Source organism: Caretta caretta, chromosome 13 (assembly GCF_965140235.1).
Source record: "Caretta caretta isolate rCarCar2 chromosome 13, rCarCar1.hap1, whole genome shotgun sequence".
In the NCBI taxonomy this organism is placed as follows: Eukaryota; Metazoa; Chordata; order Testudines; family Cheloniidae; genus Caretta; species Caretta caretta.
The window spans coordinates 3,018,810-3,033,069 of record NC_134218.1 but is presented as its reverse complement, the minus strand read 5'-3'; the positions used below and the strand labels follow the sequence as shown (position 1 = coordinate 3,033,069).

Sequence of the window (14,260 nt, the reverse complement as noted above, 5' to 3'; positions counted from 1 at the left end):
ACACTGCGGGCTGGTCGGGCTGGGTCTGTCTGCATGAGGGGGAGCCCCAGGGGCGGGCTGGCTGACTGCTGGAGGAAGCCCTCTGGCTGTATATTTATCTGCGAACAAAGGGAAGTGTGAGTGAGGCAAGCGGACAGGGGTGAACCCAGGACCAGCCCCAGGGAAGCCGGGCAGCAGGGCTCCTCTGTGCCCCCGGCAGGGAGAGGAGACATTGTGCCCTCCCCTAATGAGAGAGGTTACGGCTCAGCAGTGAGCGATTCTGAGAGAGGGCTCTGCAGTCCTGCACCCCGGCCCATCTCCCCTTCCTGCTCAGCTGCACGGCCAGTCTCTGAACCTTCAGCCCTCACCCCGTACCGTGGGCCAAACTCTGCTCTCCTGCAGCCCCAACTGGGGTCTGTTCCCGGGAGCCCCTGAGAGCAGGATGTGGTTCAGTCCTGCACCTAGCCCCAGTGCACGGTACCTCTCACCCCAGCACCTCTCCCCTAGTGCCTCCGCTCTGCTTGTGCTTCTGCTTCTCGGCGGGAAGCCCAGAGAGCCCCAGTGCGGCAAAGCTTGGCTTGGAAGCGATCCCCAGCCTCCTCTCCAACCCCCGCGCATCCAGGCCCCGGAGTGGCACGAAACAGCCTCTCAGGAAGCAGCATCTCCTCATCTCTCTGGGGAAAGGATTAGACCATCCAAGGGGTGAGTGGAATTCCCTTCTGCAGCTTTCACAGCCCGCTGGAGATCGTGAGAACCAGTGACCGAGCTGCCTGCTGTGAACTGGGGAAAACCACGCTCCGCGGCAGAACAAGGGGGTCTAAACTGGGCTGATTTCCTTTGCACGGCCCTCCGCTCACCCCCTGGGCCCTCCTGCGCCTGGACCCAGAACCAGCTCTGCCTGACGAGACATGCCAGGGAGACGCCATCCTGCTGAAGCAGTCAGGCCTGGTGTTGGCAGGGGGCAGGTTGTTAGACTCACAAAGAGGTCTCTTCTGGCATGGGGGCATTCCTCTCCTCCTGGCTCCATGGGGAGGAGCTGGCTAGTCACCTTGGGCAGAGATCAGCTGGCTCTGTTGCTACTGAAGAGGAAGTGTTAGATTGGAGATGGAAGGTGTGACGATGTGACGCAGCAGGGAGGGGGGAGTGTTGACCTGGGAATGTGCCCTGGGGATGGGAGACCTGAGAGCCTGTCACCTGAGCCAGGAGGGGGAGGGGGAGGTAACACCTCTGCCCAGGAATGTGGACAGAGGCTGCAGCAGGGAACCTGCTGGGTGGGTTTAGTTTCAGTTTGGGGCTGGGTGGAGGAACACAGGGAACCCCAGGGCTGGGGTCTAAGCTCCCTGCTCCCCCAGAAGGACTTGACTGAGGGGTCCGGGTTGTACCCACAAGATCTGTTTTGGACTGTGTTCCTGTTGTCCAATAAACCTTCTGTTTTACTGGCTGGCTGAGCGTCTCAGTGAATCCCAGGAAGAGGGGTGCAGGGCCTGGACTCCCCCACACTCCGTGACAGAAGAAACATTCTCTCTCGTACTATGAGCACTGGAATTGCCACAGGCTCAGGACAATGGTCCACTGGGTCCTTTCTCCAGCAGCAGCCAGTCCTAGCTGCTAGAGGAAGGGGTCAGCCCTCCCGTGATGGAGCGCTACAGACTATCCTGTCCCTGGGGAAGTTTCTTTCTGAGCTCTACCACTTTGGGGCTGATATGCCCTGTAACACAAGGGTTTATATCCCTTATGAATAGCTATCCTCTCTGAGGTCCTGAGAAATCCTTGGACTCAGTAACTGTCTAGTAGCAGTGAGTTCCACAAGCTAATCATACATAGAATTTAAAATATTTTCTTTTCGCTGTTTGAAATGCGTCACCTTATTTATTCAGATAGCCCCTGTTCCCTTGTGCTACAGGATAACTAGAAGCATCCACTTTCTCTTCTCAACCTGGGACATTATTGGATATTTCCTTTCTTATTCAACTCCTCTCTCCAATGACACTCCTAATTTCTCCTCCCTTAGAAAGCTTTCCGATTGTTCCTGCTGCCCTTCGCTAGATGCTATACATGTGCCCGCACAGTATGTGAGATACAGAGAGGCAGGGAGGTGATCCGAATGGCACAGGCTACCCCTGGCCAGGAGGATTTGGACAATGACATTACAATATTTGCAGGATTATTCTCACTCCCTTTCAACTTACATTCAAATGTCTTGTTTGCTTTTTTGGCCCCTGTCATTTGTTGAGCAGATGTTTTTACTGACCCGGTCACAATGATGGCCAGGGTTTTTTTCTGAGCAGATACAATTAATTCGGATCCTGGCCACATAGATGACTTAATCTGAATACAAGTCCTAGAGGTGGTGCCAGACCAGGAACACTTTATCCAAATCCCCATGATCTGCATGGGCTGGTTCACACGGAATCAGGAGCCTTTGCAAAGCCAAACCAGAGCCCATCTCTGCTGCACCAGGGGCACAGAAGTTCCAAGCAGCGCACAGGAAGGAGCCAGTGTTACAAACCTTTTATTTGTCAAAAGACAGAAAAATAGACACATGGTGCTGTGTACAAACGAGTCTTGGCCTGGGCCCTGTCGTGTCAACACATGGTCGGGGTATAACACGCACGCTACGAATGCAGAGCCCCGGGAGAGGTGAGGCCCCAGGTCTGTGCTGGGAGAGCGGCAGGTGCCCGGCTGGGCTAAGCCGGGTGGAGCAGGCAGGTCTATTCTGCGCACGCCGGCCGCTCCCCAGAAACCAGTTGCCTGACAACTCCCTGAGATACGTATGGTCAGAGTTCTGGGCTGCTGCCGGCCCCCCACCCCCTGGCCCAAGGGGATGGGGCAGGGCTGACCTGCCACAGGCTCCTGGGGTGGAGCAAAGGGCAGGGTTGATCCAGGACAGGGTCCCCAGTGGGGAGGTTACAGAGCAAAGTCAGCCTGCTGCAGTCACAGGACAAGACTGGGGTGAGGGGGGACAGGCTGCATGGCACAATAGTGCAAAGACCTCATAGCACCCCCACCCTGCCGGGGCTCACTCTCTGCCCCCCCCCGAGGGGAGTGAACTGCTTGGACAGGGCCTTTATTTGCTCATTGCTAGGAGCCCAAGAGCTGTGCCTGGCAAATGGGGCAGGCTGTAGCTGCCCTCCCTGCCCCACCCCAGCATAGTGTGCCCCCTGCCCCTCTGCTTCAGGGGGAGCACTGCATGCTGGGACTTGTAGTCTGTATGGGCTACAGCTACACAGGGAAGGAGAGGTGGCTGTGGGCACCCCTCTTGGGCTCTGATCTGGGCTCTTGGGCTCTGATCTGACATGACCTTGGAACCCTCCCCACCCCCGTCTTGTTCTCGCTCCCACCCAGCGGCATCCCTCTCTACCTCACCAGACGGCAGCCCCTTCTCTGCTCTGCCCATTAGCGTCTCTACCCTCCAAGCTCCACGGAGCCACGGCCCTGGCTGCTGCAAAGGTCAGTTCCCAGGTGACACAAGACAAGGAGCTCCTCAAACGCCCTCCCATGCCTGCTGTCCTGCTGCCCTCTGGGAAAGGCCCCCCCCCCACACACACACTTCAGGAAGCTGGTATCAGAGCTCAGCCCCCTCTGCACCCATCCTGCTCCTACACAGACACAAAGACTGGTGCAGAACCCAGAGACGCCAGGGCCTGCCTCAGTTCCCTGGCCACTCCCTGCCTCCGGAACCCTATGTCTGGGAATGGGAATCGCACCATCCCTCTGGGAGGGCACTGCTGGTGATCAGAGTCTGAACAAGTTCTTTGGCACAAGTAAGCGGGAGCCCCCTAGACCAGGGCACGCTGGAAGCGGGAGCCCCCTAGACCAGGGCACGCTGGAAGCTTGTTCCCATTTAGTCCTGTCTGCCCTGAATCGCCGTGTCAGGCTAAGGCACTTTCCTGCTCTGCAGGATTCAGACACGTGCCTGGACAACCGCAGCTCCCCCTCTGAGGCTCTTGGGTTTGCAAGTCTTGGCTCTGGGCCCTGCTGGGGCCGCCAAAGGCACAGCGTTACCCGGATCTGAGCAGCAACCCCCCTTAGACAAACAGTCACCAGCCCCAGCTCGCCTGGGGCATCCGACAGTCTAAGGTTCCCTGGGGGCATGGAGGGCCCCTTCGCTAATGCATCCTTGGGGATCCTCTGAATGCTTAACTGTGCAGATCTTCCTCCTCCTCCTCCACCTCCTCCTGACTCCAGGTGTCTGGCACAACTTGCTCCAGCCCCTGCTCCCCAGAGGGGTTTGTGCACGAGTCCTCGGAGGCAGCACCACCGCTCGCTAGCCAGGGGTGGAGCAAAATCTCACGGGCCGTCAGTCTCTCAGACGGGGTCTTGCGCAGGAGGCATCGGACAAGGCACCTGGCCTTGGGGGAGAGGCCATCCGGGATGGAGAAGACCCCTCGGCGGATCTTGCTGAAGAGCATGGCAGGCTCAGTGTCCTGGAAGGGGTATCGCCCCACCAGCATGGTGTAGAGCACCACACCCAGGCTCCACACGTCAGCCGCCTTCCCTGAGTAAGAGTTCTTGGAGCTGAGGATCTCCGGGCCCACGTATGCCGGGCAGCCATGCTTGTCCGACAGAGAGTCATCTGGGCCGCTCAGAAGACAGGCGTCCTCCAGGTTCTCCAGCACCAGCTTTGTCCTGCAGAGAAAGAGGGAAAGCCCCAAGTAAATCAACAGCTGCAATCCAACTGTGCTAGGTAGGTAGGCCACAGAGCTAGACCCCAGAAGTCCGGACTCCCAGACAGCAGCTCTCAGCATGAGACAATGGTACCGCCCCAGAGAACTAGGTGGGAACTAACTTCTTAAGTGACCAAGACAGGGAGGGATTGGAGGGAGGTGCAATCGGAGAAGGCTTTAGAGCTAAGCCCTGGCGGCTCTGCAAGGATGCAAAGGTCTGAATTCCCTGCAGCACAAGCAGACCTCTGTGGAGCTATGCAAGGAATAGGGCCCAGAACGAAAGCTGAAGCCAGAATGACCCTGAGCTACACCCTAGGGGTCTGTTAGCTCACTGCCATGCCGCTGTGATCAGTGGCCCTGTGGACACAAAACACAAGGCCCCAGGAGCTTCCGCAATGTGCAGGGGGTACGTGGGCTCAGCCTGGCTGAAGAAGCAGGTTTCGAATGGAAGTGGGGCTCAGGAACCCCACCCTCCACTAGCACTGATAAGCTGCTGTCTCTCTTTCCCTGGCTTTCCTGGGGTCAGACAGCCGGCGTCCCAGCAAGGCTGCTGCAGCCGCACACATGGAGAGCTCATTCCAGAGCTTTGGCTGGGCTCTGCACAACAACCGTATTGACGAGGAAAATGGCACTGGGCTCCCATGCATTGGACCCAGGAGTCCTGCTCCCCATCAAGCCCGCTGCGGGGCCCCTGATACTGAAGAATGAAGCTGGACGCCAGCCCTCACCTCTCCCTGTCCACGAAGAGGAACTTGCGGAGTTTGAGGTCTCGGAGGATGACCCCATGGTCATGGCAGTGGGCGACCGCTTCGGCCATCTGCTGGAAGAGCCCAGCGGCCTCTCTCTCGGGTAGCCGCTTGCGGCAGCGGACGTGGCTGTGCATGTCACCTCTGCCAGGCTGGAAGAAGATGTAGACATTCTGGTCCCCTTGGATCACCTCAGCAACCTGGGCCACGTTGGGGTGGGGCGAGAGGTGCCCGTAGGGGGCCATCGTCTCTGGGTAACTCCTTGCCGGATAAACCTAAAAGAGGAACGACACGAGGCATGAGGAAAGCATCCCGGAAAGAAAGGCAAGGGGATGGTGCGGGCCAGGCCGTGCACAGGCCTCAAGACAATCGCTCCCTCCTGTCCACAGTCCTGCTGCCACAAGGGATCTAGGGCTCCGTCTAAGTGGGGGCAGGAGGTCTCCGATCTGCCCATACCTCACTCTCCTGTGCCATGCTGTTCAAGTGTTCTTAAAAAGAACAGGAGGTCTTGTGGCACCTTAGAGACTAACCGATTTATTTGAGCATGAGCTTTTGCGAGCTACAGCTCGCTTCATCGGATGCAGACTAACACGGCTGCTACTCTGAAAAGGGTTCTTAAATTTCACAATGTAGCCACCAGGGGGCAGCACTGCTTAGGAGGAACCTGAGGAGCAAGGAGAGGGGAGGCATGGACCAGGAACCCACTACCCTTGTACGGGTCTCATATCTTCCCTGCCCAGCATCAGAGGATGCATGCCCGTCCGTCCCCTGTCCACTCGTGGAAGTCCAATTCTCTCCCATGCCCAACAGGCTGAAAGGGGGAGCTGATAAACCTGAGGGGGACCCCAGATGGGGATGGAGAAACTTTCCAAACAAACCCCTTGCCAATGCTGTTCTCTGCAGCCAGAGCCCATGCGGGCCCTGAGGCTCACCTGCCCTTTACCAGTCGAACAGACCAGTGCCAGAGGGGCTGGCACAGGCGGCCCCAGAAAGCCTGGCACACCACTGCACTGGTGTCCCCAGAGAGCTGCCCCCAGGGGGCTCCCCACAGCGGGCATCTCCACCAGCGCATGAAGTGCCACAGCATTTCCCCAGAAACCATCTGAATCTCACAGACTTCCCCAGGGCACAATCTCCAGGAACACTGGGCTCCGTTTCCTTGCAGAGACTGGCACCAGAAACCCTGCTGTACCTTGCAGCTGTACTCCGTCTCCGTGTGCGTGTGCACAGCCCTGTAGGAGTGGCCCTCTTCCCTGGGCTCCAGAAGGATGTACGGTCCAATCCGCAAGACCCTGGAGTCCTGGTCCACGGCACAAGGTGGCTGTGCAAGGGGCTGCAGGCATGGAGTGAGTCCTGACACTGGACCCAATCGGGGACGCTTGGGCTTTGAGGCCTCTGAGTCAGGGGTATCCTCGAAGTCCAGCCGTTTCTTCCTGAGTGGAGACGCCACAGGGATCACCTGAACGTTTCGACTCATCTGCAGAACGAGACGACGGAAGGGCTGCATCAAGATGCAGCTGCAGTGCGACACCAGTCGCTTCAAGACAGACAAGCCAGGAAACCCCTGCTCTGGCAGCACAGGTTTGTTCTCCAGCAGGCGGAGAGCAGCCCCAGCTCCTGGTCCATACAGACATCTACCGGGTGGGGCTCCTACGCGCCATGCGCTGTAGTTAGCCCTTGGTTTCCAGTTTCACAGCCTTAAGTATTCCGCTGGAATCAGATGCAGCGTTAGTACGACAGTCTGCACAAACCCGGGCCAGAAGCACCTGCTTCAACTCCCCGAGAAGGACATTTGTGCCTCCCTGCTCCCAAGGAAGACCCAGGCATTCAGAACAGCTGGCTCTGATTAACTGTAATTACTACAGTGAATGGAAGAAAGCCCTAAGTTAAGCCTTAGTTCACCCAAAGCCAAGGGAGAAGTATTTCTGTCGAAAACTTGCCACCCACTGACGTCCTGTCCAAAGCAGTAACGGCCCCAGCCAGCCAGCACCAGCGGGTACGTGTCTGAGGAGGATGTGTGCGTGCATTCACGGCTGATGATGTAATGATACGGTCTCACAGTGTAATAATGGTGAGTGTGTGTCATGATAGCATGGGTTTGCCTCTCCCCTAGTGTAACAATAGTGAGTGCATGTGTCATAGTGTAACAATGACGGGTGAGTGTGTGTGTGTGTCAGAGTCATGACAATGTCTCTCTCTGTGTAATAAGGATGTGTGCGTTTAATAGGGCAATAAGGGGGCTGGGTGCATGTGTGTGTCTCCATGTGATAACGGTGGTGAGTGCATGTCAGTGTCATGATAGCCAGCGTGTGTGTGTCTCACAGTACAACAATGGTGGTGAGTGTGTGTCTGCTGATGGTGGGGGGTGAGCCTGCAGAAAGCCCCCCCATCCAGCTGTGAGCCCCCCCCCAGCAGCCAGGCGAGCCCGGCAGCCTGCACCGGGCCTTGCCTGCTCAAGGGGGCAGCCTGGCGCCGTTCTCCACCCTCCCAGCCAGCGCTGCACAGTCCTGCTGCGGCTGCCGCTTAGTCACTGCTACCCCACGGCTGCCGACGGGGGGCCGGGCACCCCCCTTCCCCGCAGCGCCGGGCACCCCCACACACAACACTGGACACACATACCCCACTACACCGGGCACCCCCCTTCCCGGCAACACCAGGCACACACCCCCATAGCACTGGGCACCCCGAGCCGGGCTCCCCCTTGCTCCCCAACACCGGGCAGTCGCCCCCCCCCGGCCCAGGCCAGCCAAACACACCCTCGCTCCTACCCCGTGCGCGCTGCCCCGAGGCCAGGGGCACCCGGGGCGGCTCCCCGCAAAGCCCGGCCGAGTGGAACCGGAGCGCGCCCCGAGGGAGACCCCCGCCCCGGGGAGCAGGGCGCCGTACCTTCGGGGGGCGGGCGGGGGAGAGGCTCGGGACTGGCTGCCGGTCGGGAGCGATCCCCGCAGGCCGATCCCGGAGGATCCTGCTCCCGGAGTCTCAGACGCCCCGATCCGCCATTGTCCCGGGCTGCTCTGCTCCGGGGGTCCTGCCCCGAGCCCCGGCCGGGGGGCGATCGATGGGCAGCGGCTAGTCTCCGTGCGGCTGCGGCGGGCGCTTTGTTCGCGGGACTCGCTCCGATTGCGCCGGGGAGGCTTACATCGCCCGGCCCCCTGGCTCCGAGTCCCAGATCCCGGCGGGTGATGTAAACCAGAGTTAATCTTAGCTTCCCCCACCCGCCCCCGTGCCGCGCTGCCGCGCTCCTCTCCCGGCGCCTTCCCTCCGGCTCCCTCCTGCTCCTGGCGCGGCTGATGCTGAACTCACTCCGGATTGCAACATGCCCCGGCCGCAGGCCCGCCCCTCCGCTTTCCCTGCCGTGACGACACGCGGAGGTTCACACTCGCACTCAACCCTCCGCCGGGTGGAATTGCGCCACTCCCAGGCTCGAATTACTCAAACCCGCGTCCGGATTGCACTCTGATTACACAGGCCCTGGCGGCTCCCCCCGCCCACCCCCCGGCTCCTGGAATCGGAGGGGTACCCCCCGGCTCTGGCTAGCGTGTTCCCGGCCTGCTTTGTGTCCCGGTTTGTGTATCTAGCACCGCGGGCCGCCAGCTGTTCGAGCAGCGGATTGGAGGCTGGTTTCAAAGCAAAATGTCTGGGATGGTGCGAGTGGGGGCCTCCAGAAAACTCTGTGCCGGGGGGAGACAGGGCCATGTCGGCCCACAGTACTGCCCTATATACAGGCAGACTCAGTATATTCCAGCCCAGAAATTCAGAAGTAATCCCCTCCCTGCCCCTCCTCCTGCACCTATGCAAAATGAGCTTAAATGTGAATGCCCCCCCCGTCCCCATTGCCCTGCACTTGGCACAGCAGCCTTGCACCAGTGCGAACAGCAATGGCGGACTGCTGGTCGGCCTGCACCCACTTGTGGAACTGACTCCCCAAAGCCAAGGGCAGTGAGGAGACAGGTCTCGTGAGACGCTTCCATGCAGCAGCAGATAACAGTCCTGCACCTGAGGGGTCTCCGAGTCCATTTGCACGTCCGGTTATCCTGATTGTGCCCCCCTCACCACTGCGCTAAACGTGTGCGCCAAACTGGGCCTGCGATTCTCCAGCTGCAACCCGGAAAGCGGGTCCTGGGCCCCTGGAGGCCGTGCACTGGCCTGCCCCTGCCCCTTGCACCTCCTCTGCCTACCCCTAGCCACTGGATGTTGGCAGGGCGGACTCAGGGGCCGCTCATGCCACCCCTGCAGATGAAGCAGGGAAGGGTGTTAGCAGTGGCGTTATCCGGCCAGCAGCGCACCTGGCTGACAAGCGCTGAGTATCGGGGGAAGGGGAGGCCTGGCTCCAAGGAGCTGCACAATTCATGCCCCAGCGCAGAGCAGCTGAAGGAGAATCAGAGCAGGCACATCCCGCCAGGCCCCGTCTTTCCCTTTCTAATCATTTTCCAGGCTTGCCACCTGGCAAAGCCACCGGAGCCCCGAGCTTCTGCTCCCAGCCAGCCTCCCAGATCTCAGCCTTCCGCTTTAGTTGTGCTGACATGCCGTAATCCCCATGGTGAGCCGGCCCGGCAGTGGTGCAAGTCACTGTTTATGGCACTACACTAGGGCATAGGTTGCTGAAACTTGTTCATGGCCCGTTCATCCCGGTTCTTCTTGTGCCAGCTTTGCCCTTTAGCTTAAATGGCTCTTCACACTCCTGGTGTTCAGCCCGGATGTATTTGTAGAGAACGGTCAGATCCCCGCTCGGCCTTCATTTTGCTAGGCGAACCAAGCCAAGCTCTTAGTCTTCTCTCAGACCATAGGCCTCCAATCCCCTGACCATCCCAGGAGCACCTGCCCCAGTCTGAATTCGTCTTGCTTGAACATGGGGGCCCAAGACTGTAGACAGGGGTCCAGCTGAGGCAGAATGCATCGACCCAGATTGGAATCTGGCCAGAATGCCGGAGCAAACCCTCTAAGTTTCGCTGAGAGTCTTGTTGGGAGGGATTTTTAAGAACCCTAAGTGCTCAGCGCCTTGGGTTTACATCTCATGTCAAGGCAAGATCAAACTGAATTGGCGGAAGGAGAGACTCCTATCCTCTGCTGACAGCAACCTTGTTTCTCTTTTGATATCGCATGCCAAGGCGAAGCTGTTAGGTCTGTTACCGGGCACCCTGCCATGAGAGGCGCGGAAGTCACTCACAGGGAAGGAACTGGTAGCTAGTTCTCAGAGGCTGCTGCACCTGCCCTATAGGATGAGCGTTGTTATGATCTTTATTTGTAGAATGCCAAGCAGGGCTTTGGAGCTGTGCTCCGGCTCTGCTCCTGCTCCAGCTCCGGGCTCCACTCCAAAGCCAAGTAAATGCAAGGCACTTGGACCCAGCCCAGAGCTGACCAGCCCATCCAAGCGCTCCGGAGGACGCTATGGGTTAGTGTCGGCAGGCCCTGGACACCAGCTGGAATCTAGCTGAAAGCATTTGCTGCGATCATGGAATCACAGACAGAACAGGATGAGACCTACCCAGTCAGCCCTGCGGATGAGGAGACAGAGGAAGCATTTCCTTTCATTGTGCAGAATAGATCTTTGTAGGTTTCATTCTGACTGTGCCACAATGGGAGGGAGACCCCATCTTTGTTTCCCAGTCCCATTCACTTAGTCCCTGGGACAGCAGGAGCTAGGGGCAGATGGGGAGAGAGAGCGCATCTCAGCAACCATGCCAGTCGGTTACAGCATGACACTGCTGGGTTCCCAAGGGAGCCCCATCCCAGGCTCCTGGTTTTGGGGGCTGCGGTGCTGTGCATATAGAGAGTGGAAAGCAGGGGGTCCACAAATCCCTGCCAACTTTATGGAAAAACCTTCCAGGGTAGATTTAAAATACCCACAATGGAAGAGCTGTGCAAGGCACTTCCCTGACGTGGGGGCCGTATGATCTTTGAGCGTTTCCTATATCGTGCAGTTCCTTTCAGAGGAATTTTGCCTCCATCCTGTATGGTTTGTTGTGATGAGCAGCAGCAAATGGCTCTGTTTCCTTCCGGAAATTTTCCGTGGAATACACGCTGAAAAATAGCAAGCATAATTAGCAAGAGCTGAGCTGATCCTGGAGTCAGGGCTTTGGGGAGCCCCGAGCCCTGGTTGCAAATGCTCCATTGGGCAACAGACCCTTAGACTGTTTCAGTGCAGGGGTCAGTCTCCATCATGATCAAAGTGCCACAAGGTTTCCTACTCGGACTGGTGTTGGTTAGGGTGTTTGTTAATGAAATGGGAAAGGGGAGAGCAATGTGGTGGCAACATATGCAGATGACCCAAAATTATTTAGCTTAGACAAGATCCAAGAAGGTGGTGAGTTCCAGAGGAACAGGAAAGGAGCCAGCATATTCCCATTGAGGTAGGAAAGAACTGAGGGAGACTCATCTTTGAAAGAGAAGGTACATACTGGAGTGTGTAAGAATTGGGCAGTATCCCTTTAAATAGTTGGCGAGCCTTCTAGTGGCCCTCACTGTGTTCTTTTGTTTTGGAGCCTCCAGAAACCAGGCAGACAGCAGGATGTCCATTTGCATATATTTAGTGAACCCAGTTATTTGGGACCCAGCTGCGCCCTGGTGGGTTCTCCATATTGATTTGGTTGTGCAAAGAGCAACAGATGCCACGTGGGCCTTTAAGGAGCAGGGCAGCACATGGCCACAGCCCTGCCATATAAAAGGCAGCCTGCTCAGTTCAGGGATGTCTCTAGGGGAGGCTGGATGGATCGGCCTGTGGGTGCTGGAGGCTGGTTGGGGACCTGGGGGAGCTCGCTTTGGGGGAGAGGGGTAATTGTGGGGTGTCTCTGAGAGGCACCTCATCAGTGTCTGTCTGTCTTACACTGTGCCTGTCATTGTGGTCTCTGAGCAGATTCCAGGCTTCGGGGGGGTTGGCTGACAGATGAGTGCTTTGGAGGCCTTGGCACCAGGTGCCACCCCAACAACCCGAAAGTGTCCCCTCTCCTGCTGCTCGTGCGCCTATTTGCGCTTATTGCTTAGTGCCACAGGTGCTCGGCCCCCCCACCTGTCTCTCCCTGTGAGTACCACCCGTCCCGTCAGGCCCCCGTTTGCCTTTGTCCTGCACAGGCTTGGCAAGATTCCCGTTGTTATTGCTATAAGTGACTGACACCAGCGGTTAACCAATGACATGTGGATTTAGCTCTTATCTCGGGGCAGTTGCTGTGGGGTTGTAAAGGGGCCTCGTGCTGTAATGCGGCCCCCTGGCCCTAGGGGACAAGCACGTGGGAGATATAAGCACTAAAGTCTAAGGGAAAGTGTCCTGCTTGAGTCAAGTGCGGTATGACATGGAGAATAGATCATGATCACTGACTAGGGTGAAATCTCTCAAACAGCTTTCCTAGGGATGAGAGAAATTATCGTCTGGCTAAAGCTGGTCACCAGCTAAAAGCTGAACATACTTACAGTGGGAGCTTTGGGGATTTTAGCACAATCCCTTACTAACATTTGCCATTCTCTGGCTTTGGAGGATTTCAAAGCACTTTAGAATGAGGAAGTTTCTATCCCCATTTTACAACTAGGTAAACTGAGGCATGGGGCGAGAAAGGGATGTGTCCAAGCTCGCACAGGTGGTCAGCAGCAGAGCTAGGAATAGAACCCAGGTCTTCTTTTCACCTGCTCTAACCACTAGGCAATGTCATAAGTAACAATCTGGCTAAGTCTCCAAGGCAAATGAGCCGAACACATCCCAGGATTGGAGTAGCAACACTCGGCACAGTACACAAATGAAGTACTCAGTGAAGAAGGGGAGTGACACTTTGCCCATGGGACAGCTGGGGAAAGGGAGGCACAGAGTCAGGAAGTGACTTGCCCGGAGCCAGGAACAGAACCCGGGAGTCCTGTCCCCAGCCCAGTTGGTAACTGAGCTGGGATGAGCTATGAAAGTACCTGGCTCCCAGACCCATACTCAGTCCACTAGACCATGCTGCTTGCCATGGGAAGAACAGGGCTGCCGCTGTGCTGGGGCAGACAGTGCCATCCTCCTTCACCTACGCCACGGCAACCCTGTGGAATAATAGGCCTAAGGATACAGCCATTCCAGCGCTCAAGGTCTCAGGCTCCCAGCACAACCCAGTGTGTGGCCGGTTAGTCATGAGGCTTCAGGAGCCAGTCTCCCAGCTGTGTACCGTGCAGCGCCACCTCACTCACCCCTACCCCCCGGGTCACCGGGGTCTGGGCTCATGAGCTGCCTCTGACCCCGGATACTGTGCGCCCATGCCCCTTTCAGCTGGCACAGTCGTCAGCGCGAGGCTGTTCTCAGGGCACTTCTGGCTGGGAGAGTCTCCTCCGAGAGGGAATCCACCACCCCAGGAAGGCGAACTGGAGGCAGAGTGGATCCTTATGAAGATACAGTGAGCAGCCCTGGGTCAGAGCTGGCTCCCCCTCTTGCTCTGGGCTGGCCGAGTGATTAGCCCAGCTCCAGCAGGGATTGGGAGCAGACACTGTTGGGAAACTTGGACAGTTCATCTTCGTCAGAGGAAAGAGTGCTGCTCAGACAGGCTCCTGGCTACCTACCACACCCTGTGACTTGATAAACAGAGCCCTTTTCCTCCCACTGCCCGGCCCCTTCCTGCCATCCCATGGCTGTCAGACCTTCCGGGGATGGGGACTGGGAGGGAGGATGGCTTCCCATTTGATTCCCCCTCTGTCTTCCCACTACAGCTTTGTCAAAGGCGCCTGGTCCAGCCAAGGTATTTTAAAGCCCTGGGATGGTTGGTCGTTAGGCTGAAGTGGGTGAGACCTGTCATCGCTGGCCAAAGCACTTGAATGGAAAGGTAGCAGAGCCCAGTAACGCATTTGCGCCCAGTTGCTCTCCCAGCCCTGGGGGCCTGCTGGGGCTTGGAGCAGGATAGTTATGCCAGGGCACTT

General features: G+C 57.7%; 1 protein-coding gene across 1 annotated transcript; it reads right to left on the bottom strand.

The window, feature by feature from the left end:
- Positions 1 to 2,475: 2,475 nt before the first annotated feature.
- TRIB3 (tribbles pseudokinase 3) lies at positions 2,476 to 8,457 on the bottom strand. The gene is made up of 4 exons (XM_048820826.2): positions 8,279 to 8,457; positions 6,585 to 6,869; positions 5,375 to 5,667; positions 2,476 to 4,608 (listed from the first exon to the last, which is right to left on the bottom strand). Exons 2-4 carry the CDS (start codon positions 6,867 to 6,869, stop codon positions 4,119 to 4,121), a joined length of 1,068 nt encoding a protein of 355 aa, XP_048676783.1. The 5' UTR covers positions 8,279 to 8,457; the 3' UTR covers positions 2,476 to 4,118.
- Positions 8,458 to 14,260: the final 5,803 nt, after the last annotated feature.